Source organism: Aspergillus melleus (genome assembly GCF_016097325.1).
Source record: "Aspergillus melleus strain CBS 546.65 chromosome Unknown contig9, whole genome shotgun sequence".
In the NCBI taxonomy this organism is placed as follows: domain Eukaryota; kingdom Fungi; phylum Ascomycota; class Eurotiomycetes; order Eurotiales; family Aspergillaceae; genus Aspergillus; species Aspergillus melleus.
In genome coordinates this window covers 37522-63871 of record NW_025763378.1, presented here as the reverse complement: position 1 = coordinate 63871, position 26350 = coordinate 37522, and the positions used below count along the sequence as shown (strand labels likewise).

Sequence of the window (26350 nt, the reverse complement as noted above, 5' to 3'; positions counted from 1 at the left end):
TGCCTGTAGCTGAGCTCCATCATGCAAAGGGAAAGCACCCCAATAGAGTGGTTCTCGAGAAAACTGGCTACGTCCATTAAGTGGATCCACTAGTTGGACTTATCCGATCTAAGGGGGCACACTACTGCAATGCACATGCAGCGCTGGGCATCATGCAGATAAAATCTTTCCTCCAATAGAGTTCGAGAATTGAGACATGGGTGTCTGGGAAATGGCAAAACAGGTCTTCGGAATGAAGGCGCAACTTTTGCTGCAGATGGTGGCGTTGCCACTTTGGACAGACCAGGGCAACTCCCTTACGCAATGTATTGAAGGGCTGAGTCGGCGGAGGCGGCCTTCTTCCTTGTAGATTTCTTGGGCACTGATTAGTCTGATTTAGTGTGCATGAGATGGATACCGAATGGAGAAGCTCGTCAACAAGGTAAGAGGTAGATCGTAAGGGTTTGAAGCAGAAGTGTTCCCATATATTGTCATGGCGCTCGTTTGAAAGAGCACAACCGAATATCTTCATGTCCCTGAACCAATACCAACATCCTTAGAAATTACCTTCTCAGAAAACCTTGCCGCAAAGTCAATGGCGCAGTTGGACGCCGTTCGCGAGGCCGCTCAGGTCGAAAAGGCCGATATTACGATACGCACCCAAGAGCTACCAGACGAAATCGACGCCCAGCAACTATTTCAATTGCAGGCTTGGAATACACCGCCGCCATCATCGGTGGAGTTCTGCATCCATGACCTTATTCGGAACCGCTGTGATACACAGCCAGGGGCCCCTGCAGTGTGCGCCTGGAATGGTCAATTGACATACGCCGAGTTGGACGTGCTATCTTCCGCCGTGGCGTATGAGCTGATTGCACATGGAGTGGGCCCAGAGAGATTTGTTCCTGTATGCCTGGAGAAATCGCTCTGGACCCCGGTTGCTATGCTCGCCGTCCTAAAAGCGGGCGGCGCCTTCGTACTTCTCGATCCCTCGCACCCGACTCAGCGGATAGAGGAGATCTGCCGCGCCGTGAAGTCGACGGTGATGATTTTATCGAAGGAGTCTGCAGGGCGAGTAACCAGCCTCGCGGCAGATGCGATTATTATCGACAATGGGACCGCCGACTGGACACAGGTCGGCAAGGAAATCACCGTACCCGTTCAGCCCAGAAACGCCGCCTACACCGTTTTCACCTCGGGGACATCCGGAAAACCCAAAGGTGTAGTGATTGAGCACCGCTCGTTGGCTACCACCGCTGTGGCCCACAGTCGAGCGATGAATATGCATGCCCAGTCACGGGTGTTGCAATTTGCCTCCTACGCATTTGACGCATGTTTACTCGAAATCTTGACTGTTCTGATAGTCGGTGGATGTGTATGTGTGCCTTCCGAGGACGAGCGCCAGCGCGATCTGGCTGCTGCGTTGCGTCGCATGCAAGTCAACTGGATGTTTCTCACGCCGTCACTAGCGCGCGTGCTTGAGGTCGACGAGTTTCCTACGCTGCGAACCCTGGTCGTTGGCGGCGAGGCGCTCCAAAAAGAAGATATGCGAAAATGGGCACCGCATGTTCAGTTCTTTGAGGCGTACGGTCCGACGGAGTGTGCAGTGATTTGCATGGCGAGAGAATGTCTGGTTGACGATTCTGACCCAAGCAATATTGGATTCGGAGCTGGAGTGACATGCTGGATTGTTGACCCGGATGATCACAGCCGATTGGCTCCAATTGGCAGTGCTGGTGAGCTGCTCCTCGATGGCGCTCCTGTAGGTCGGGGGTACATCAATGATGCTGACCGAACCGCGTCGGTATTTATCGATCCCCCGGCCTGGCATCGCCAGTTCAGACCTAATGCTTCCGGGCGTCTATACAAGACCGGGGATCTGGCCTGTTATGCTCTCGAGGATGGGTCAATCCGATACATAGGACGCAAGGACAGTCAGGTCAAGCTGCGTGGGCAGCGCCTTGAGCTAGGAGAAGTTGAATTTCATCTTCGACGCTTATTCCCGGCCGTCGTCAATGTCGTGGTCGAGATGGTTGCCCCGGCTGATATGGCGGACTCGCCTATGCTGATTGCTTTCATCCTTCAAGAAACGCCATCAGAAGGCAAGATAGACGGATGGCTCATGCCTCCCAGCGGTCTCTTTCGAGAACAGGCGCAGATTACTCGAACTCAGCTTCAGGAGTCAATTCCAAAGTACATGATTCCTACGGTCTTCCTACCGCTGCAATCAATGCCATTAGTGACAAGCGGAAAAAGTGATCGTCGCCAGCTTCGAAGTCTGGCTGCAGCGCTGACGCGACAGGAACTCCAATGTTATTCAGATGTTACTTCGTCTGAAGACAAGCGACAACCCTCTACCGCCACGGGACTGGCCATTCAGCAGCTTTGGTCTCAGATCTTAGGCGTTCCTCGCGACGAAGTCGGCTTAGATGACAGTTTCTTTGCCATCGGAGGAAGCTCTGTGACTGCAATGAAGCTTCTTGGTGTTGCGCGGCGAATGGGGTTGAAGTTCGAGCTGGGTACTCTTTACAGCCAGACATTGGACGAGATCGCTGCAGGGCTGGAAGATCGTCAGCTCGATGTCGCGGAGAAAGACACTATTGGCCCCTTCTCTCTCCTACCAGAAACAGATCATAGAGCTATCATTGACTGTGTCAAGCACCAGTGTAAACTGCAAAGCCGCGAGGCAATCGAGGATGTGTATCCCTGCACACCGCTCCAAGAAGGTCTCATGTCGCTAACAGCTAAGCGTCCGGGTGCATACATCGTCGTATTCAACTACGCACTCCCAGGTTCTGTGGATATCAATCAGTTCCAAAAAGCCTGGAATGCGGTTGTCCAAGCAAATCCAATCATGCGTACTCGTATCGTGCAGACAAGCAGTGGTGCGATGTACCAAGCGGTCCTTCGCCAGGCAGTTCCATGGGAGGCGCCCACTAATAGCTACCATGGAGACTGGAATGCCGGGCAGCGCCTTGTCAGATTCATACTAAGTCCCGGGCCGTCGAAGCATTTTACACTGGTGATTCATCACGCGTTGAGTGACGGCTGGGCAGTTCCGCTGCTTCTGAGGCAGGTTGAAGCGGCTTATCACGGCAAGGTTCTTCAACAGAGGCCCTTCAATGGATTCATCAGTTACATTATTCGCAATACCGACGCCCAACAACGGTTTTGGAAAGAGCATTTTGTCAACCTGGAAGCGGCTGTCTTCCCTCGGCTGCCATCTCTGGGATACATTCCCAATCCAACAGTCAAGAGAACCTGTGTGATCCCAGTAAAACAGGATGCAGGCCACAGTATCTTCGCCGCCCCAAACAAACTCAAGCTGGCCTGGGCTATCCTTGTATCTCTTTACACTGATAGCCCAGACATAGTCTTCGGTATCACCGTGACCGGCCGAGGGGCTCCGGTGTTAGATATCGAGGAGATGACTGGTCCAACCATCGCCACAATTCCAATCCAGCTGCACGTTAATCCTGAGCTTACAATTGCAGAAGCTCTTCTTCAGGTCCAAGATCACTCTGTTTCCACGGTCCCATTCGAACAGGCTGGCCTGCAGAATATAAGCCGTTTGGGACCCGATGCCGCTGCTGCATGCCAGTTCCAAAGCTTGATGGTTATTCAGCCGCAGCAGGAACGGTTTCCGGACATGTTTTCCGCCGTTCAAGACCTGTCTCAGGTGGATGCATTCAGCTCGTACGCCATTACTTTGATATGCAAGCAATTACCCGACAGCATTGAGATCGAGGCGACATTTGACTCGGAAGTGATGGACGAGATTCAATTGACTCGAATGTTGCAACAACTGCGGAATATTGTACAGCAATTGACGCTACCGAACGAAAGCCTTTGCATCGGCAGCCTAAGCAACACTAGTAGTAACGATATGGAGCAGTTGATGGAATGGAATAGAGACATTCCAGCAGCCAGCGAAAAAACTCTTCATGGTATCGTTCTCCATCAAACAAAGATCCAGCCACATTCTGAAGCTGTTTGCGCGTGGGATGGGGACTTGTCTTATCTTGAACTTGACGATTATTCCGCCCGGCTGGCCCAGTATCTGCTCAGTCTGGGAATCATTGAGTCGGAGTCAAGGATAGCCGTGTGCCTGGAAAAGTCTCGATGGACTATCGTAACACTTCTGGCTGTTCTTCGCGCTGGTGGTGTATGCGTCCTCATCGACCATGGTCATCCCCGTCGACGGATAGAGGATATTGTTGAAAAAACATCCCCACCGTTGCTGGTGGCATCGGCGACCTACGACAGCATCGTTCAAGATCTGGAAAGCAACATCGTTCTGATTACAGAATCATTCATACAGAGTCTGCCGCCGCTCTCTGTGAAGCTCCCAGAGGTCTCACTTCATCAAGGTGCAATAATTCTGTTCACTTCAGGAAGCACAGGGACTCCAAAGGGAATAGTCATGGAGCATGTCAACCTAAGCACGAGTATCCTCGCACACAGCGGACCAATGAATCTCAACCGTACCTCACGGTCATTGCATTTTGCGTCGTATGCATTCGACGTGAGTATTTACGAGGTGTTCAACACATTGGCTCAAGGAGGCTGTGTGTGCGTGCCTTCAGAATCGGACCGAATGAACAATCTGGCCAATGTCATCCGCCAACAAAGGATCAACTGGGCTCTATTGACACCATCGACCCTTAGTTTGTTTGGTCCCGCAGACGTTCCCTCGCTGAAGACTCTCGTTCTTGCTGGCGAAGCAGTCACTCGCGATCCAGTAGACACATGGGCGGACAAAGTGACTCTCATCAATGCGTATGGACCGGCGGAGGCCACGTTCACCACTGTTGGACCTATTCCACCCAGAGGTTGGCGGTCAGGAACGATTGGTCATATGTATGGCAGTGTGGGATGGATCACAGATGCCCATGATCCAGGAAAGCTAGCAGCCATCGGGGCTGTTGGTGAGCTACTCGTTGAGGGCCCAATTGTGACTCGGGGGTATCTAGACGAACCCGCGAAGACAGCCGCGTCCTATATAGCGACACCGGCATGGTTGCGGGGCTTTCGGGCGAAGAATGGCGCGGGCCGGCTCTACAGGACCGGCGATCTGGTGCAGTATAACCCCGATGGTTCCATCCGGTATGTTGGGCGCAGGGATACGCAGGTGAAGCTCCGTGGGCAGCGCATCGAGCTAGGAGAGGTCGAGTATCATGTTCGAAGCTGCTTTGGCCTGGCAGCGGAGGTAGTTGCAGAAATCATCGTTCCTCGGGAAAGCAGCTCGCCAGTTCTTGTCGCTTACATTTGCCGAAACTTGGATGATGGTGACCAAGTTCACGATCCAGAGGCCTCGGACGAGGAGCAAAGTCTCTTCCTATCACCGAGGCCAACCTTCAGGACAGCTGTTCAACAAGCCGAAAGCAAACTCTCGGAGTCCATTCCAAGTTTCATGATACCTAGCAAGTTCCTGGCTCTTCGACAGGTTCCATTGACCCGCAGTGGGAAGGTGGATCGTCGACGGTTGCGAGAGGCTACCAAGAGTCTATCCAACTCCCGCTTCCAGCTTTACACTTCACATGCGAACAATGTCACCAGAAGATTCCCATCCACAATGACAGAGCGGTTTTTGCAGCAGCTCTGGGCCAACGTCCTACGCAAGGAGGCGGGGTCTATCGGACTGGATGATAACTTCTTCCGATTAGGAGGTGACTCGATCAGTGCCATGCAGGTTGTTGCGCAATGCACTTCCAAGGGTCTCAGGCTTAATGTTGCAAGTATCTTTCGATTTAAGACAATAGCTAGGCTTGCTGAAGAGTTAGACGAAGCTCTACTAACCATTGAAAATGCTGGCCATCAGAGTATGGCGTTCGAGTTGTCGCCAATGCAGCAGATGATATTCGACACAGCAACAGAATACAATCGCTGCTGTCAGAGTGTTGTGCTCCTACTTAGCAAGGTCATATCCTCTGAGATGCTTCACAATGCACTGAAGGTGGTTGTGAAGAATCATCCAATGCTCCATGCCAGATTTACTCAAAACAGCAAAGGGGAATGGAGCCAGAGTATCTCCGAAGTCCTCGAACATGACTCCATGTATCAATCGCACCTTCTGTCGTCCTTCGATGCAACTGGCTTTGTATCCGCACGTCAAAAGGAAATTAACGTGCGGAAAGGCCGCATCTTCCTCTGTGACAGAATCGAAGTCGAAGCAGACGGGGAATGCTTCCTTTCTTTAATAGCTCACGAATCGATCATTGACATCTCCTCCTGGCGGATCATTCTTGCAGACCTCAATGCCCTTTTAGAAGGCAGATCCCCACTGCAATCAACGTCGTCCTTCCAAGATTGGTGCCATTTGCAATCCAAGCATGCAACTGCTACGCCGGCACCTGCTCAAATAGCGGACAGAGACACCTATTGGGAGGCAGACTGCGATGCCGGTATTCACGAATGGGAGTTCAGTCTCTCGGAGCAAGTCACCCAGGCTCTGCTAGGCCCAGCAAACGATGCCTTCAATACCGAACCAGTAGAGCTGCTTCATGCAACGCTATTGCAGTCCTTTGCTCAGATCTTTGTCGATCGCCCAACACCCACGATGTATTATCAAGAGGACGGTCGGTGTTCCAACGCTGGTCTGGCACGGACTGTTGGATCTTTCTTAACGCTATCGTCAGTCAACGTCTCTGTCACTCCAACGGACGACTTATTCGAAATCGTACGGAAGACCAAGGACGAACGGCGGAGACATTCCATTCCTTCGATTCCAACTGCCGGTTCTCCGATTGTTGTGTTGAAATATCATGGCCATGAGATTCAGCAACAATTCAAACCTTTCTTGCAGCCCATCTCCGTTTCCGAGAACCCACCTCATCTCGCACCCATTGGAATCACGGCTAAGATCCGAGGCTCAAATATGGTGTTCAATTTCACCGTGAATTGCACAGACCGCGAGCAATTGCTTCAGCAATGGAAAGAAAGGTTTCACCAAGCTCTGGAAACAGCAGCATCAGTATTACCAACCAAGGAGGTGACGTGGACGCTCTCCGACTTTCCTTTACTGCCGTATACCTATCCGGAGCTCGAGACCTTCATTCAAGGCGTCATCCTGCCACTGAAGAAAGAAGATCTCCAGATCGAGGACGCCTATCCTTGCACACCCATCCAGCAAGGCATCCTACTAAGCCAGGCCCGGGATTCGCTCCGTTATCGGAACAGATGGTCCTGGTCAGTGCACTCACGTAACGCCTCCACTGTGGATCTAGAGCAACTGAGCCGAGCGTGGCAGCAGGTGGTTCAAAGACACCCGCTTCTGCGAACCATCTTTTTTGACAGTGCGCACCGGGATGGATCACAGCATCAGGCCGTGCTGAAGGAGATCCCATTTGAAGAAGTGTGTATCATCCTACCCCCTTCAGATGACCCGCTTAAGCGACTCGACGACTACGAGCTTCCCGCGACATTACCATTGAGACCGCCGACTCGTCTTATCATTTGCGGTTCTCCCTCAGGCGAGGCGGCCTGCTTGTTAGACATTAGCCATGCTGTTGTAGATGGCATGTCTCGTCAGGTCCTCTGGAGCAACTTGTGCCAGGCGTACGAGGATGGGCTAACCCCAACGGTACCGGCTACCTATCGTGAATATTTCGAGTATCTTGAGAAGCAGCCACTGGATGACGATCGCGCTTACTGGGAAAAATACCTGGGCGATGTACAGCCATGCGTCTTCCCCGGGTCATCTGAGCCAAACGATGCAGTCGCTCATTCTCACGTCGAGATTACGGTGCCTTTTGATCAGGCCCTTCGTCAGTTCTGTCATGATTATGATGTGACATTGGCGAATACATTCCAGCTAGCTTGGGCACTTGTCTTGCGAACGTACCTTAATTCGGACAGCGCGTGTTTCGGCTATGTCACGTCTGGAAGGGATGTTCCAATTCCCAACATTGACATCACCGTAGGCCCGTTCATCAACATGCTGGTCTGCAATATATCTCTACAGGGCACGGCGAAAATTCTGGATTTGCTCGAGCAAAATCAAGCAGATTTTGTGCAAAGCCTGACCCATCAGACTCTGGCACTGGGAGAAAAGACACGCTGTGCCAAAGTGTCGGATAGGGCGCTGTTCAATACCGTCATGTCTGTGCAGAGGGAATTGGACGAGCATTCGGGTGGATCCAGTCTTGTGTTTAAGGATTTGAAGACCGAGGGGGGTACCGAGGTAAGCGTGTTCAACTATATGCGATTAATCCTCGCTGACTTTTCAGTACGATGTTGGTATCAACATCGAGGTATCAGAAGAATCCATTGGCGTTTCGCTGCTATATGCGACGAGTTTCCTTTCGGACAATCAGGCCGGAAATGTGATCGATGCGTTCCAGCAGGCTTTGTGGGGCATCACGTCGAGGCCCGCGCAAAGGGTCCACGAACTCAGTCTATTCGGCCCCTTCAACAAAAGGAATCTTGAAGCCCACAGCCCGCAGATGCTCTCACCTGTCCATCGGTGTGTCCATGACTTGATCCACGACCAGTGCCTCGCCCGGCCGACCTCCCAGGCTGTCTGTGCCTGGGACGGCGACTTTACATATGCTGAAGTCGACCGTCTAAGCTCTGCCTTGGCAACTCACCTCTCCAAGTACGATGATTCCCGGGGGGGCTACATTGGAATCTACTCCGAGAAGTCTCGCTGGGCCATAATTGCCATGGTCGGTGTGATGAAATGCGGTGCAGCTTTTATTCTTTTGGACCCATCGTATCCCATCCAGCGTCTGCAAGGGATGAGCGATGATGCCCGAATCTCCGTGATCATTTCATCTGAAGCACATAAAAGTACCTCTACTTCACTTGCAAAACATGTGGTTACTGTCAGCGACCATGAAGATTGGTCTGCCGCCACGTCCCAGCCTCCGCGACCATCAGTGCCAAGCAGTGCATTCTGCGCTCTCTTCACATCCGGTTCAACAGGCAAACCAAAGGGAGTTGTAATCGAGCATCAATCCTTCTCCTCAGCCGCGCTTGCTCAGGGGCCAGCTCTCAATCTTAACTCCGAGTCCCGGGTTCTCCAGTTTGCCTCGTATGCTTTCGATGCCAGTGTTTATGAAAACATCACCACCCTGATCCATGGTGGCTGTGTTTGTATTCCTTCTGAAGCCGAGCGCACGCAAGACCTCGCGCGTGCTGTCGCCAATATGCAAGTCAATTGGGCTTTCCTTACCCCCTCTGTGGCAAGGATCCTAGACCCGACCGAGTTCCCGAGCCTAAAGACCATGGTTCTAGCTGGCGAGCTGATATCCGCGAAGGAGCTGAAGGCCTGGCAGGATAGACTGGATATCCATCTTGCGTATGGCCCTGCTGAATGCTCGATCATGTGTGTTGGGACGGGTCCTATTTCTGCAACCACCAGTGGACGCGATATCGGTTTAGCCGTGGGTTGCAGATCGTGGGTCGTCGATCCAAATGACCATGAGAAGTTGCTGCCTCTCGGAGCCGTGGGTGAACTGTTGATCGAGGGACCAGGCGTTGGTCGCGGCTATATCAACGAGGCGGAGAAGACCGCAGCTGCATTCATATCACCACCATCCTGGCTTCGAGAGCTTGTCGGCGGCCAAAGGTTCTCTATTTATAAAACAGGAGACCTAGTCAAGTACAACGAGAACGGATCTTTGCACTATATCTCCCGCAAGGACACACAGGTGAAGCTTCGTGGTCAGCGTGTCGAGCTCGGCGAGGTTGAGTTTCATCTGCGTGAATGCTTTCCCAATACTCAGGATGCCATTGCGGAGGTCGTCAAGCCGCCCGGAGAAAGCAGGCCAGCAGCGCTCATGGCCTTTATTCTGCAAGATCGTGCAGAAGCTATTTCCCATAAACGCAGGATTTTTGGAGACTCTGGTGATATCTTCAAGGAAGGCATCGCGACGGCGTTATCCAGACTCGATGAGGTTCTACCCACCTACATGGTGCCTACTATATTCGTTCCTCTGGATCAAATCCCCCTGACAAAGACTGGAAAAACAGACCGACGGGCTCTCAGGGAGGCCGCAGAAGCGCTCACAAGACAACAAATGGAAAATCTAACTTCTATAAGCTCGACAAAAACGCCGCCCTCCACTGAAGCGGAATCGGTGTTTCAACGGTTGTTAGCGCTGGTTCTCAATCTAGAGGTGTCGGACATAGGCGTCGATGATCATTTCTTCCGCCTCGGAGGGGACTCAATCATCGCCATGAAGCTCATTCCCCTTGCTCGTGAGGCTGGCTATGCCATTGATATGACTGATGTATTCAATCATCCCAGGTTGCGTGATTTGGCCGCTGCCGCAGGGGCGGATGCTACTGAAACGAACTACGATGTCTTGCCTTTTGCCCTGATTGAGAACAATGTCCTAAGTCAACAGTCTATAGCCAAGTCAGCCGCCGAGAGGTGCCGTATTTGCATGGACGATATTGAAGACATTTACCCATGCACGCCCCTACAGGAGGGGCTGATGACCTTGACCGCAAAGACACCCGGTCAATACATTGCGAGGTTTGACTACGACCTAGCTGCTGACGTTGACTTGGTCAGGTTCCAGTCTGCCTGGGACAAGGCATTCGACGCTAATGCCATCCTGCGCACTCGCATCGTCCAATTAGGTGCATCGAATATGCTTCAGGTGGTGGTTCGTCATTCAATCCGCTGGCATGTGTTCGAGACTCAAGAAGAGTATGAGCAAGTGAAACGCCCCACAATGACATTGGACAGCGAATTAGCCCACTTCGCCATTGTCAAGGCAAGCGGCAGCTTCCATCTCACACTACACCATGCATTGTATGACGGCTGGTCCCTGCCGCTGCTGTGGGACCAAGTCAACGCATCGTATCATAGAGGTGAGCCACTGCAATCAAGGCCTTTCAAGCATTTTATTCGACACATCCGAAACGTCCAGGGCACAGAGGCCTTCTGGCAGTCGGAATTTACCAGCTTGAGTGCCCCTATCTTCCCTGCTCTGCCATCGCCTCGATACATCCCTGCTCCAAAGTCATCTCTCGAACATCGCATCACCAACCTGGCCCGTGCAAACACAGAATATACCGCGCCTACCTTGATTCAATTGGCCTGGGCTGTGATAATGTCTTGCTACACGGACTCCGAGGACATTCTATACGGGCTGACCGTGAACGGACGAAGCGCTTCGGTCTCTGGAATCCAGGATATCACCGGCCCGACATTTGCCACTGTCCCTGTGCGTTTCCATGTCCGGGCCGAAGATACCGTGGATACAGCAATGAAGGCTATGCAGCAAAAGGCTACGTCCATGATTCCATTCCAACAGACAGGTCTGCAGTACATTCGTCAGCTAGGCCCTGAGGCGGCCACCGCATGCAGCTTCCAATGTCAACTTGTCATTCAGCCTTCAAGTTCCAGTGAACATGAGGGGAATGCCATCGCGCATGTGCGAGGCGAACACGAGGACTACTATGCTTTTGCGAGTGTTGCATTATTTATGGTGTGCCACCTTGCAGAGAATGGCGATGTTGCTGTCACTGTCAACTATGATGAGGGAGTGGTCCATCCAGTGGAGGCGACTAGGATGATGCAGCAATTCGAGCACATTCTGCGTCAAATGTCAAGTGATGTCTTGAATGGCCTTCACATCCGGGATCTTAACCTCGTCAGCCCCCAGGACCATCAGCAGATGGTGGAGTCGAATTCCGTCGTCCCGTCGTCTGTCGAATCCTGCGTACACGACCTTGTTCTGCAGCAATGTTCTCTGCGGCCAAAAGCTTCTGCGATTTCCTCATGGGACGGGGAGGTAACTTATGGTACTCTCGATTTACTATCAGGCTTACTGGCACAGCATCTTCAGTCGCTCGGTATCCAGCCAGGATCACTGGTCCCGCTGTGCTTCGAGCGCTCCAAATGGAGCATCATCACTATGATATCAGTCCTCCGTATCGGAGCCACCTGCGTCAACCTAGACCCAACCCATCCCAAGGGACGCATCCAGGAAATTCTACAACGCACAGCCGCCAAATCAGTGATTGTCTCCGCTGCGAACGAACATCTGATGACTGGGGCAAATGTATCAGTGATCACCGTTCCTATCCTCGATGCAACAGAGATGGTGGAGAAATTCATAGCCCCTGACACCAAGCCCTCTGATGCAGCCTTTGTCGCATTTACTTCAGGCAGCACAGGAAAGCCAAAAGGCATCGTGATGGAACACCGCAACCTTTGCACTAGCATCCGACATCATAGCCCTGTTTGCTATATCAATGAAAATACTCGAGCTTTGCATTGGGCTTCCTATGCCTTTGACATGAGTCTCGGCGAGGTCTTCAGCGTCCTCGTCCACGGTGGCTGTGTTTGCATTCCCTCCGAGTTCGATCGCCTCAACAATGTCGCCCCATTCATCAATGAGCACAATGTCAATTGGACATTTTGGACGCCTTCATTCCTCAGCCTTTTCCAGCCAGACGATATCCCTGGAGTACAGACCGTGGTCCTTGGAGGAGAGCCAGTCACACAGGATAACATCCGTACCTGGGCCTCCAGAGTTAACTTGGTCAACGCATACGCCCCGGCGGAAACATCCATTTGCAATGTTCTGAGCCAAATCCCCTCCGTCGGCTGGCGAGAAGGCACGATTGGACGAATGTTTGGCGCAGTGGCGTGGATCACCATGCCGTCTGATCCCACCCGCCTAGCTCCCTTGGGTGTTGTTGGAGAGCTGCTGATTGAAGGCCCAACGGTCACCCGCGGTTACCTTCGTGATACCGAACGAACCGCTGAGGCTTATATCGAGGATACGCCACCATGGCTCAGCTCTTTCAGGTCCGGTAGCACTACGAGGCTATATCGAAGTGGGGATCTATTTCAGCTCAACCCCGACGGTAGCCTTCGCATCATCGGCCGCAGAGACACCCAGGTTAAGCTACGCGGCCAGCGCATTGAGCTTGGCGAGGTAGAACAAAATGTGCGAGATCTGCTCCCTGATGTGAGAGAAGTCGTGGCTGAAGTGGTAATTCCAAGCGGAGGTTCTCCAACCCTAATGGCATTCATCGCCCATTCCACTGCTAGTAGCGAGACACTATTCGTGTCTCCCAGTCCGGCTTTCCTAGCTCAGGCCGCAACAGCAACAGTCCAGCTGCGGCATCTACTTCCAAAATACATGGTTCCCGGTGTTATTCTTCGAGTATCGCATATCCCACACAACTCCAACGGCAAGGTCGACAGGCGGCTGCTGCGGGAACAAGCGGCGACTCTCACTCGTCAACAGATACAGGCACTCTCCGCTGTCCAGTCTGCAAAGCGTGTGCCAGCAACTGAAGGAGAAAAGCTGCTCCAAGGTCTCTGGGCCGGCATACTCCAAACATCGGCGGAACAAATCGGGGCAGACGATGATTTCTTCCATCTTGGGGGAGACTCCTTCGCAGCCATGAAACTGTCAGCCATTGCTCGCCACCAGGGTCTGCATCTTCCGGTGCCATTCATTTTCAGCCATCCCGTTCTCTCCGATCTAGCCAAACTCATCAGCTATTCAGAATCTCATTCTGTATCCGAATACTCCCCAGGGTCTCTGCTCGGCATCACTGATCTTGAATCCTTTCTCGCTGAGCTCCCACCCTACCCATTTGACAAACAGGACGTGGTTGATGTCGTCCCTACCACCGAGTTTCAAAGCCGGCTCATGGTCGAAGAGGATATCACCTACTCTCAACTCCATCTGCCCACTCATATCAACACAGAGCGTCTGGAGACTGCCTTCCATGCTCTCGTCCGCAGTCACGCCATCCTTCGAACCGTATTCATCCCTTACCAGGATACCCATCTGCAAATTGTCCTGCGCAAACTAAATTTCAAACTCATCAAGGTCATGAGCGAGGATCTCGCAGCATCCGCAACCAACATTCTCAGAGAAGACAAAATCCCAATCCCACCAGGCTCCCCGCACTTCCAACCCTTCCTCCTGTCCCAATCGCCCACTTCTCACCTCCTCATCCTCCGGCTAACCCACGCCCAATACGACGGCGCCTCATTCCGCCTCCTGTCCGAAGACTTAGCATCCGCATACAACAACAGCAGCAACAACAACAACGAGCAATCTTTCAATCCTCGCCTCCCATTCCCCAGATATCTCCAGTTCCGCCACTCCCAAATCACACCCAAAGCCCTGTCTTTCTGGCGCAGCACCCTCCAAAACTCCCGAATGACAGACGTTCTGTCCCACTGCTCCCCCTCTCCACCATCCGAGCCAGAGTCAATGGTCAAAGTGCTCCGCTCCATGGCCCTTCCAACACCACCCCCGGGAATTACCCTCGCCTCCCTCCTAAAGGCAGCCTGGGCACTTGCTCTAGCGCGCACAACCAATTCCCGCGATATCGTCTTTGGTCAGGTCACCAGTGGCCGGGATGCGGCGCTAAAGGATATCGAAACCGTCTCCGGGCCATGTATCACTTTCTCCCCATTCAGGGTAACAATAGTCCCTGACACCACGGCCCTGAACCTATTATCACACGTTCAAAACCAACAGATAAAAGCCATCCCGTACTCCAACATTGACCTCCGGGAGATCGTCGCGCGGGCATCGCCCTGGCCAGTGGGAACAGAGTTCGGGTGTGCGTTCACGCACCAAAACGCGGGGCTGGGGTTTCCCTGTCCAATTGCAGGTGTCGAGTCAAAGTGGGTGCTGGATGTGCGCACACCAGAAAATCTGCATCTCGTTACGTTTCCAGAAAACGGAAGGTTGAATGCTATGCTTGGGGGGTCAAGTAGGAAGATCCGTGAAGTGGAGGCGGAAGGCTTGATGGGAAGGTTTGTTGCTGCTGTGGTGGAGTTGGAGGAGTTGGGGAGAAGGGAGGATCGGATCGTTGTTGTTTAGTTCAGGTGATTGAGTTGGTTCAAGGTGTAGGATTTCGATTATCGTGTTTCTATTTTCAATTCTTCATGTTCTCTCATGCCAGTGACATTATTATGACGATGGTCTGCAATCAACAGATGAGTGTATCACCCGCCATCGCGGCGTTACAATGATGGAAACGGAGTGCACGTAGGTGCGGGGAATCCTCAGCCATGCAGTTCGAGGATATTGAAGTAGGCCGACCTTGCTGTATAAGGCGAAAACAAACTGTGTTTTTTCCATCCCTTGCCCGATCCCAGTGACGGTGCTTTACAAAGCTTTACCCTCTTCCGGATTTATCTCTGCCTCTGTTCTCTCTTTATAAGCTCTTGATGTTTACATGTCTTAGAACAAATATATGAAAATATATAGCAAGCGGCTACAATGACTTCATAAAATATTATGTTTCTTTAACAAGAAATCTAATAACTTCGCGCAATTAATTAATATAAAATCTCACTAAAAAGGCTTCACACTAATATCTTTAAAAAAGGCACTTTAAACAATCAAATGAAATATCAAATTGCTAATGAAAAAGTTGCTAAAAGACAAAAAATTAAACTATTATAATTATTTAAGATCCTTTTACGCGTTAATTTTTTGCTATAGTAATTTTAATTAGAGAGATTACAATTGCTTAAAATGTCTAAATTTTATTCTTATCTAATTAGAAATTAGAGTCTATTTAAAATTTACTGCATTTTTTCCATTTTTGAGCAATAAAATTGCTTTATTTTTGATCGAGTTAATGAAATTGAGCGTTTTGGTGATGGTGGGCGGTAGAACTGCGCCGGCTTGTTGTCACGTCACTTTGTTGTCCGGTTACGTTCTCGTGACAATAAGCGGCTGATTAAACAGCAATCTGCAGGACAGCTCAGACCTGCACCTTCCCCTCTTTTGTACAGTTTTACTTCGTGTCTCATCAGAATAAAAGCTGGTCTGCCTTTCTAATCTCTTTGCATCTTTTTGAAATCGTTGGACTGCGACAACCTGTTTTATTCAGAGAGCATACCAAAGATCTTGTTTGGTGACTGATAGATCTCGAATATGGTACTGTGGTTACATGATGATGGTAAACCCATTCGGGATGCCTAGCGTCTTCGACAATTTTCTATCCTAGAAAGGATTGGCAGGTCTCATCTGACAAGAACGAATCAAGTATCTGCAGTTGGTATACCTAACGCCATCGGATACTTCTCGGTCAAACAGTGGCGGGGTTGTGTGATCTATCACATCGAGCGACGGCTTGGGAATATTTTGGATCCGCCTCTTGACCCATCCTACTTGGACACCATATCCTCGATATGATCAGGGCGGAGATAATTCTGGTTGCCGGTAATACAGTAACATGGTGTCTGGCGTGGCCGAGGCTGATGGATTGGCTGACAGCAGCCTGTTCACCTGCAGTCTGCAGTACGATGCAGCATAGGCATCCGGTTTGGTTCCTAATGGTGTTGCAGGTGGGTTGGAATTGGCAAAACACGTGAATCACGCGTAACTGAGCCAAGATACGCACCCTTTTTGCTACCTCTCCATTATTTTCGAAATCCCCTCAAGTGCCTCACAACTGCAGCTGGTAGAGATGCATAACCCAGTTTATGGAAAGGCACCGCATTTATTATCTGTAATTTTACATCACATAAACGGTGTCATTGTAGTAATAGCTCTGAGTCCAGAATTATCTCATTATTCTTGGTCGCTCCTCCTGTACACCGTTCAGGAACTAAATTACAGAGTTTTTGAGAATTGGTCTACAAGCCCGTTACTTCAGTGCATAATATGTGTCTTGGGTCCACCTAAATGTTGAATAACAACAGAGTTATCTAGTCCAAGATACAGACCTTAACCAAAGCCTCAAGATGACCAAACAACGCTATGTACGAGGGTTCGTTGACATTTGCAAACCTGGCCACATCACGGTGATCGCAGCCTTCCATCTCCTCGACAGACTCGATAAGGATATCTGCTGTTCCACTAACATCATCAACAGCATGTAGTTATGATCTTATTAGTTTTCTTCCTCTGTTCGTCTTGCAAATTCTGTACCTACTCGTCGTTTTAGACCCGGAGTTGTATTCTGCTCAACAAATGAGACTACTTTTATGTCGCGTATTTGGTCGTCAAATTGTTTCGATAGGTCTTCTAGAGCTTTGGAGGATCGGGAATCACCTAGTAGCGGAAGTGCTTTTGAGATAGATCCCTGATCCTTGAGTGGGCTTGCGAGGGCAATGTCGGCAATGTTCACCAATACCCGGGAGAAATCGGCCGTCGGAGATGCTCGATGAGGTGTTCCAAGAAAGAATATACCAAGTATGGAATCATGAACGCTGGAATAGGTCTCAGTAGCCAACATGGTTGTCAAGAACAACTGGTCAAAAGGTCAGTTGGACATGCACTGGGCATTGGCTTGCCATAGGTACGTCGAGGATTGATGGTAGTTGACGCTTACCTGCTTCACCAATAGACCCCCCAAGCTGTGGCAAATGAAGATAAGGGGGCGAAACTTGTACTGAAGGCCAAATTAGCTATAAGAAACTGCGCAGGCACTCGGTGGTCGCGTACCTCTTGTGGCTCTCTCTGAAGGGTCAATTCGTACAGAAAGGCCACTGCTGCATTTGAAAGCTCGTTGGGCCCGGCAGTAAATGTTTCGACTGAGGGATATCCATAGGTAAATACCCGGGCGCCTGGTAAAGTCTCAGGAAGAAAATCACGGAGCCAAAGCTTGTCATTTTTGTGTGTCCAGGTGCTGTAGGCGTTGCCTGTGATACCGTGTACCGCAACAATGTCGACAGCAAACTGTACCTGCTTTATGCTTGTGACATGCTGAAACTGGTCTGCATTCAGCAAGAATAGGCCTTGTGTCTTCAGACTGTCTTTCGCTGCGGGTGATAATCGGTCTTGAACTGACATTTCTGCCCTCCAGAACTAGCTCGCTATAATTACAGAAGAAGTCGAGATGATTCATAGGAGTACAAGTGGGTGCAAAGGCATGATAAAGCTAGCGAGCTGCATGCACGACTAATCCTTTTTCAATATACGGTGACTATTATAGAGGTACTTCTGTCAGATCTCCCTAAAGCCCCTCCCCCCTCATCATCTGAGAGATATGTGCAGGTATCTAACGAGCGAATGTCGCAAATCGCTAAAAGTTAGGTATAAATATCTCCTCGCTGCCCCGCTACTTCCAGTTTCAATTTACCACGTCCGACTCGAAACAAAGACTATTCCAACATCCTCAGCAACCAGCCCTGAAAATGTCTTTCGCCCTCCCAGACCACATTGCGGAGCAAATGCCCAAAGACGGTCACTACTGGTTGATCGACGAAGGAGAAGCGGCGAGGCTCAGCGAGCTCCTTGATGTTGAGTGGTCGTCCCTCCCCATTGATGGGTTCATCTTCGACGGACCTAAACCGAGATGCTTTAGATGCGGAAAGCTCGGCGGTTTCGACGACCTGGTTGCAGCTGCGCTCAGAAGGGGCATTCACACACAATCATTTATTGTTGAGGCCCTTGTAGCTGGGCGAGACTCCCTCCCCCACGACGACGTGGACTGTTCCCACTGTGGGACCCAGTGGCTGCAAGCCCCAAAATGGGTGACCAGATCTGGATGGCTCATCTGGAAGGAACCCGAGCTTCGTACACGTCATCGGCATGGGCAGAATATGCACGGAGTCGAGCTGCCTGGCCAAGAATCAAATGCAGAAGAGAGATTCGGATTGGCTGGCCAGGGGTGCTTCTCTCACAGCCAACCAAATTGGTGATGCAACAAACCTATCACCAGGTTCGGAATTGTTGGTTTTTTTCTTTTTGCTTTTGTCAAGCAGATCAAGCCAATGCTAGCCGGATTGGGTTTCAAAGAGCAATTTTGCTGCCAAACCGTGTACTGATTGGGGTGCGAGTGTCCACTGACTTTATTCTTTTGTTTTCCATCCCTTTCGTTGAATGCACTGGAACTGTTAAACGTGGTTCTTGGCTAGTGGTACTGTAAGGTTGACAAGCACTTGAACTTAAATCGCCTACAAGTCTCAAATACTACCGTCGATTATATGGTATTCTGATTCGACTATAGTTGGAAGGATTATCTGTCAACCTCTCTATAAGAACCATGCCCTGAAACGAAGGAACTGAGTGAGAGGGTTAACTACCGCCCGCGAGGTGCCCGCAAAATGACGCTGCGTTTGCACTGCCAAAACCTGCGCCAAAATTCGCTTACGTTTTTCATTGGTCCTCATATTCTTCTGTATCGTGATCTTCGTTTTTCGAATTTTTTTCGTTCTTGGCGGATTAAGGACTCGTCTGACTCCCGTCTGACCACTCGCATGGACGTCCTGCGGTGTTGCAGGCATCATCCTGGACCGTTTCCCGTGTCCGCTGCCTAAGGGGGCGGGGTTTTAGGTATATATATTTACAAGGTGTCCCAATAGTGACTAGCTTTATTCTGACAATTACCCAGTAGTATTACCAGAAAACAAAAAAGAAATCCACTGTAATTTCCTTTAAAATACTGAACGATGAGTCAGTATCGGGGAAAGTTTTTTGTCCGTAACTTCAGGGGGCAATCCATCCTTTTCACCCTAGAAAATGTCTCCTTATCACCACCCACTCGTTAGCTACTCCGTAAACCGGCTTATACTAGTTCATCGTGGAACATGCATTCGGGTTGCCTCGAGCACGACGACTACACTGTGGGATGGATATGTGCCTTACCGAAAGAGCTCACGGCGGCGCGGGCAATGCTGGACAATATCCATCCAGACCTTCACGTACCTCCAGGCGATTACAACACCTACTGTTTAGGCAGCATCGGGACGCATAACATTGCCATTGCGTGTCTCCCGTTGGGAGAAATAGGGACCAACTCTGCAGCTACCGTCGCGAGTCGGATGCTGGTGACGTTTAGGTCAATCCGATTTGGCTTGATGGTCGGCATCGGTGGAGGCGTGCCTGGCAAGCGACATGAAATTCAGCTGGGGGATGTGGTAGTGAGCATGCCAACGGGACAGCACGGGGGTGTCGTGCAGTGGGACTTTGGCAAATCCGTGGGAGCTGGTGGCGGCTTTGAGCGGACGGGATCGCTGAATCGGCCACCGCAGGTCCTGATGGCCGCGCTGTCAAAGCTGATCTCGAACCATGACCTCGAAGGTAGTAAGACTGGTACATATCTAGCAGATATGATGGCCAGGTATCCTCCAATGACCAAGTATGCTCTGCAGCCGGACATGACAGATGTTCTATTTCCAGCCGAGTGCAGTCATGTCGACGACAATGAGACGTGCGAGGAATGCGACCATGGCAAAGCGTTGATTCGAATACCGAGATCCGCGCCAGCCGTCCACTATGGACTCATTGCGTCTGGGAATCAGGTAATCAAGGACGGTACAAAGAGAGACAAGATCAGTAGAGATCTCGGTGGCGTTCTTTGCTTCGAGATGGAGGCAGCAGGGCTACAGAATCAGTTCCAATGCCTTGTCATCCGAGGCATCTGCGATTATGCGGACTCCCACAAGAACAAAGTATGGCAAGAGTACGCGGCTGTTGCTGCGGCCGCATTTGCGAAGGAACTTGTGATGATAATCCCAGCTCATGAGGTCGCCAATACCCGCACATTGAAAGTGGTGATATCGGAGACAGGTAGGTAGTAGAGCACTTTAGCTCAACCCTTCTCAACTCTCCCCTGCAATGCCTTGATCCTACTATGACCGCAGCCATGAGCGGGAGATACTGTTGTTGGGGCCATTGCCGTCTGTAGTTTACTCTCGACAGCTTAAAGGCCAGAAAACATCGCCCCACTCTGTTCTTTTCCCCTTCGTTTGCATCCGTCTAAATGGCCTGCACACATCACCCGTGTCTATAACTTTCATCCTCTGGTCCCATCCTATTCATGTATTATATGCGTACTAACGGGCTCACTTGTCTACTCAGTCCGAACTTCGATGCAGGCCCAACGGGACGAAGAGCAGGCCTCCAAGTCCCTCCAGACACTCCGGACGTCTAACTACGAATTGTTTAAAGCCAGGAATCCCGATCGGGTCGATGGAACGTGCCAATGGTTCTTGGAGCACCCAACCTTCGTTGAATGGCGTGACAGGAAGACATCCAGCCTCCTCTGGTTGTCGGCCGATCCTGGCTGCGGGAAATCTGTTTTGTCCAAGTCCCTTGTCGACAAAGAACTGGCTTCATCAGCCTCTCGCACTACGTGCTATTTCTTCTTCAAGGAAGACGACCCAACGCAGAGGAGCGTTTCAAACGCCATGTGTGCAATTCTGCACCAGCTGCTGACACAGAATAAGCCGCTGCGTAAGCACGCCTTGACCGCGTTCGACGAGAACGGGTCAGAGCTTCCGTATCTGTTTGATACACTCTGGGGCATCCTGACAACTGCAGTACGAGATACAGAGGCTGGTGAGGTGGTGTGTATTCTGGATGGCCTCGATGAGTGTGAAAAGGACGGACGTGATGGAATCGGGATGGAAGGACTCATTGAGACATTAACCTCGTTCTTCTGCAACGAACAAGGAAGCAATTCCCATAGGCTAAAGTTCCTCGTCACCAGCCGTCCTTATTACGACATTGAACGCCTTTTCAACACCCTCGTCTCTATCCAACCGATGGCCCGGCTATCGGGAGAGGAAGAGGCAACCCACATCAGCAAGGAAATAGACCTTGTGATTAAAGTGAAAGTGAAAGATCTCGTGACGTATTTGGGCCTTCCGGGATCGGCCATATCATTCTTGGAGACCGAGCTCTCAAAGGTCACCCACCGAACGTATTTGTGGTTGAAGCTGATCATTGAACTCATTCGCAATGATCCACATATAACCACGGAGAAGAAACTACGAAAGGCTATTAGCACGATGCCAAGAACAGTTGACGATGCGTATGAGGCAATCTTGAAGAGAAGCACTGACATGGATGAGGCAAAGAAACTCCTCCATATTGTTGTCGCAGCGACTCGCCCACTTACCATCCAGGAGATGAACTTTGCCCTTGCAATAGACGAACACACCAGATCACATGAAGACCTGGATCTAGAACCGGAGAGGCCTTTTCTTACCAGGATCAAAAATCTTTGCGGCCTCCTGGTCACCGTGATCGATTCAAAGATCTATTTCATCCACGAAACAGTCAAGCAGTTTCTTTTATCAACCGCGGCTCCTAGTCCCCAGCAAGTCCAAAGAAGACGCGTTCCCAGCTACTGGAAACATGCCTTGCGACTGGAAGAATCACACCATGTTCTGGCAGAGATCTGTCTCGCTTATCTCCTGTTGCCGGCTTTTGAGTATGAACCGATGATGATAGATGCTGACATCAATATCCATGATTTCCAAAAAGCCATTGATGAGTATAGTACTGAACACAAGTTTCTCAAGTACACGGCAGAGTGCTGGTCGTTCCATTTCCGAGAAGCTCAAGTAACAGAAGACTCGGCTCTTATACAGTCAGCCCTACATGTCTGTGACACTGAAACTAAGCGATTCTTGACGTGGTTCCCAATCCACTGGCTCTCGGTTGACTTCTCCGTTTGCCCATCCGGGTTCACAGACCTAATCGTGTGCACCACTCTGGGACTTACTCTGTTGGTGCAGCGTCTACTAGCTCAAGAGAAGGTCAACGTAACTGCTCCACATCCCGACACTGGTATGACTCCATTGATGTGGGCCGCGGAGGCAGGTAGCGAGAGGATCGTCCGGGTTTTACTAGATCAGCCGGGGGTCCTTCCGGCAGAAGCTGACCCCTTTTCCGGACGGACACCGGTGTGGTGGGCAGCTGTTGGAGGGCACGAGGCAGTGATGCGACTTCTCTTGCATCAAGAGATTGTCGACCCGGATGCTGCGGAATCCAGATACGGCCGGACGCCCTTGTCATGGGCGGCATCGCTGGGTAATGAAGGCATACTGCGTCAGCTCTTAAGAGACAGTCGTGTGAATCCGGACTCGAAGGGCAATAATGGCAGGACGCCACTTTCATGGGCCGCAGGTGAAGGGAGCGTCGGGAGTGTCCGGCTGTTGTTGGAGAGGAATGCTGACCCGAATTCCGTGGATAATCGGCATGGTTGGACACCATTAGCCTGGGCAGCTGATAAGGGGCATGAAACTATTATACAGCTGCTCCTGGCCTGCAAATGCATCAACCCAGATCCGAAGGATACCCGAAATGGGCGAACGCCATTATCGTTGGCTGCTGAGAGAGGACACGAACCCGTCGTGAGTCGTCTCCTAAACCATCCACTAGTTGATCCTAATAGTCCGTCGAATACTGGCATCACACCATTATCTTGGGCGGCTCAAAAAGGGCATGATTCAATTGTGGAATTGTTGCTCAATCAGGACGGTGTCGACCCAGACGCCCCAGACTGTGAACTAAGACGAACTCCATTGTCATGGGCTGCAGGCAAAGGCCATGAACGGACGGCGAGATTGCTCCTTGGAAACTCGGCGGTGGTGCCTGACTCGAAGTCCAGTTCAGGCCAAACACCACTATCATGGGCTGCAAAAGGGGGAAATGAAGCCGTAGTAAAGCTACTGCTACAACAAACCGGCGTGAACACTGACTCGCAGGATCTAGAAGGTCGGACCCCATTGTCATGGGCCGCGGGACTAGGATACACGACAGTTGCACAATTGCTACTATGTCATCCGGCCGTTAATCCGAATCTAAAGGACGATAAATGTAGGACACCACTCATGTGGGCGGCAAGGGGGGGGTACGACCACATGGTGCAAATCCTGATTGCACACAGAGATGTTGAACCAGATTCCCGGGACGAGAGTGGTCGAACACCGCTCTCATGGGCTTCAGGAAGGGGCCATGAGGCTGTGGTACATCTTCTTCTAGAGCACAAAACTGTTGATCCGGATGTCCCGTGCTTCACTGGCCGAACGCCTCTATCTTGGGCGGTCTGCTCCGGGAATGAGGCAGTCGTCCGGTTGCTCTCACATAGCGGTACTGTGAATATGGAAACTTCCGATAAAAACGGGTGGACTCCGTTGGACTGGGCTAGATATAAGGGGAGGGAATCAATACTACAATTATTGGTAGGCCGGAGAAAAAGATCCTTGTCTGGTTCTCCACCAACCGGTTCAAAACGCCAATGTCTGAATGTATAAGCTGTCACGGTCGGTGGCAGGTGCGCTTGTACCACTCAGAACGCTTAGTTTATGCCTGGAATGGAACGTTTAACCATTAGACTACTAAAAGGCTAGAATACCATGTCAACAGACTTGGTACGCGCATCGCTCTATATAGTGGTTCTTCGTGGTCGTTCGTCAGTTCGTCACATCCAGTGACCTTGCTTTTCAAAGCTTTACCCTCTCCCGGATTTATCTCTGCCCCTATTCTCTCTTTATAAGCTGTTGATGTTTTCATTTCCTTTTCCCTATTTTGCTAATTACGACTCCAATTTCAATGAACAATAATCACATAGTAGGCTATTGAGGACTAATAGTTTTGACATAAACTAGAACCTCACACAGAAGCCTCCCAGATAGAGATCCCGTAATCCACCTCATGAATAATGCGCACGTTGCACACCATCAAGAATAGGTGATATAGGCGTATTTAGATGGTGCCAATTGTTGGTACCCATGAGGATCGTCTTATGTGGGAAAACGATAACTGTATCAAGAAATATATGGATCCATTGATATTGAAACTCTGAGCAGCTAAGGCCCAACACGAGCCTGTGCTTACTATTCTTCCATGACAAACTCCATGATGGACATTATACTCCCAGCTGGCTTGTAGGAGCGCCGTAATTGCAGTCCGGGATGTGCATCCTGGCACAGCTTCTTCCAGTCCTCAAGCGGGCGTTCCCGCGCGTTAAAGGTCGTGATCATTTCCATGTCCATAATTCTACATAGATTAGCTATCTGCTGGGCCACTCAAAGCAACACATCATCTACCGTGCAATTCTCTCCTCACTCTTTCCGAGTATTAATGGCTCCGGCAGCACCCCTTCATTGAGAATCACCCGACTGCCCTTCTTCATCGCAGGGAGGAGATTCTGCAGGATCGCGATAGCCCGGGCATCGGGATGATCATGCAAAATGAAGCGCAGGATATAGACATCTGCTGTGACGGGCTGTGGGGTGAAGAAGTCGTGGGTCTGGAAAGTGACGCGTTCTACCAGCCCAGGAGGCAAGGCGGCGCGGCCCTGTTCAACGACCCCCTCGACGTCCTGGACTACGAACCTGGCCTTGGGGGCTTTGTGGCTGATGGCAACGCTCGCATGGCCTGTTGAACCACCGACCTAGAGAAACATTAACACCCACACACAAGAAGTACCAAGTAGTCTTAAAAGGGGCATGGATAGATACATCCACCACTGTGCCCTCGACCTCCTCCCACGGATAACCGTCCACCAGATGATGCACACCATATCCCTCCGTTGAGGTCATCTCAACCATGGTGTTTGCGAACCGCCGCTCCCGCTCCGGGAAGTGCTGCAGGTGTACGAACATGGGCTCGTCGGTGTCAAAGGCAATGTTGTAAGCGGCATGGTTGGCGAGCTGGCTGGAGCCGTAGCGCTCGGTGGCCTCGACCAGCTTGGCTGAGGCGGGATAGGTCTCCTCGGAGGTGTACCCAACCCAGTCGTTCAGGGCAGGCGACGTGACCAAGAGGACCGAGGCGGCATTATGGGCCACGAAACCCGGGCTCGGCTCGCAGAAGAGGCGGTTTGTCATGGCTAGACGCAGAACGCTCTTCAAGCGATTCTCATCCACGTTGGCTGTGGCGGCGGCCTGTACCACGTAGGCCGTCCCGCACCCGACCTGCACTTCCCTTTCCCCCCTCCTGATTCGTCCTCTGTGCGTCGTCCCGTCTCTCAGGATGCATACCCTCATCACTCTCTCGCCTGTCCAAACTAAAAGAAACAGATCATATCTTGAAACTTGAAACCCCCCTACACGCATATATTTAACGCGTAAAGATGCGATAAAACAAATCCATCAACAATAATTATTTTTTTTCTTCCTGTACGCCTTCCTCCCTTCTTCTATTTCTACCCATCAACTGGCCAGCCTCCTTACAAACCAATCTATCCACCAATCTATCTTCCATAAATCTTTTCACTTACTGTGATGTCTATCGGCTATAGATCTGCACCTCTTATGGATTTGCCGTGTTACTAATCCATGCCCCAGCCCATCTGGCCTCCCATCATTCCAAACATCCCTCTGCTGTCACCAGAGCCCTCCGCCAGAATACCAATGTCCAGATATTTAAACAACCATCCTGAAACCCTGCCTCCGGCAAACCCTACTCTATTCCATCTCCCGACAACGCGCCGATTTCAGAACTCTCTATCCATCAAGACTATCATTGCCTCCATTGCCCCTACATAATCTAATTACAAAAAACACTCTTTAAACACCAAAATAAAACACATGATCCTCAACAACAGCTCCTGAAAAAAAAGCATTATACAATTCGAGATTTTTTTACTTTTTTTCTGCCGGTCAGCTGCCAACGCTTTTTTTCTTTTCAAACAAACAACAACTTTTTTACTATTATTTTATCCGCAAAATCCCGTCAAA

At 50.8% G+C, this 26350-nt stretch overlaps 4 protein-coding genes across 4 annotated transcripts; 3 read left to right on the top strand and 1 right to left on the bottom strand.

Moving 5' to 3' along the window:
* Window positions 1-574: 574 nt before the first annotated feature.
* LDX57_012683 (uncharacterized protein) lies at window positions 575-14798 on the top strand (the record flags this gene model as incomplete). Its single annotated transcript, XM_046094433.1, has 2 exons — window positions 575-8161; window positions 8208-14798. 2 exons carry the CDS (start codon window positions 575-577, stop codon window positions 14796-14798), a joined length of 14178 nt encoding a protein of 4725 aa, XP_045950412.1.
* A 3272-nt stretch (window positions 14799-18070) lies between these two features.
* Window positions 18071-18577, top strand: LDX57_012682 (uncharacterized protein; the record flags this gene model as incomplete). Its single annotated transcript, XM_046094432.1, has 1 exon — window positions 18071-18577. The coding sequence occupies one exon, from the start codon at window positions 18071-18073 to the stop codon at window positions 18575-18577; it is 507 nt and encodes a 168-aa protein (XP_045950411.1).
* An 888-nt stretch (window positions 18578-19465) lies between these two features.
* LDX57_012681 (uncharacterized protein) lies at window positions 19466-23115 on the top strand (the record flags this gene model as incomplete). The annotated part of the gene is made up of 3 exons (XM_046094431.1): window positions 19466-20447; window positions 20739-23020; window positions 23062-23115. 3 exons carry the CDS (start codon window positions 19466-19468, stop codon window positions 23113-23115), a joined length of 3318 nt encoding a protein of 1105 aa, XP_045950410.1.
* A 1097-nt stretch (window positions 23116-24212) lies between these two features.
* On the bottom strand, window positions 24213-25498 carry LDX57_012680 (uncharacterized protein; the record flags this gene model as incomplete). Its single annotated transcript, XM_046094430.1, has 2 exons — window positions 24213-25065; window positions 25133-25498. The coding sequence occupies 2 exons, from the start codon at window positions 25496-25498 to the stop codon at window positions 24715-24717; spliced, it is 717 nt and encodes a 238-aa protein (XP_045950409.1). The 3' UTR covers window positions 24213-24714.
* Between the last annotated feature and the right edge of the window lie 852 nt (window positions 25499-26350).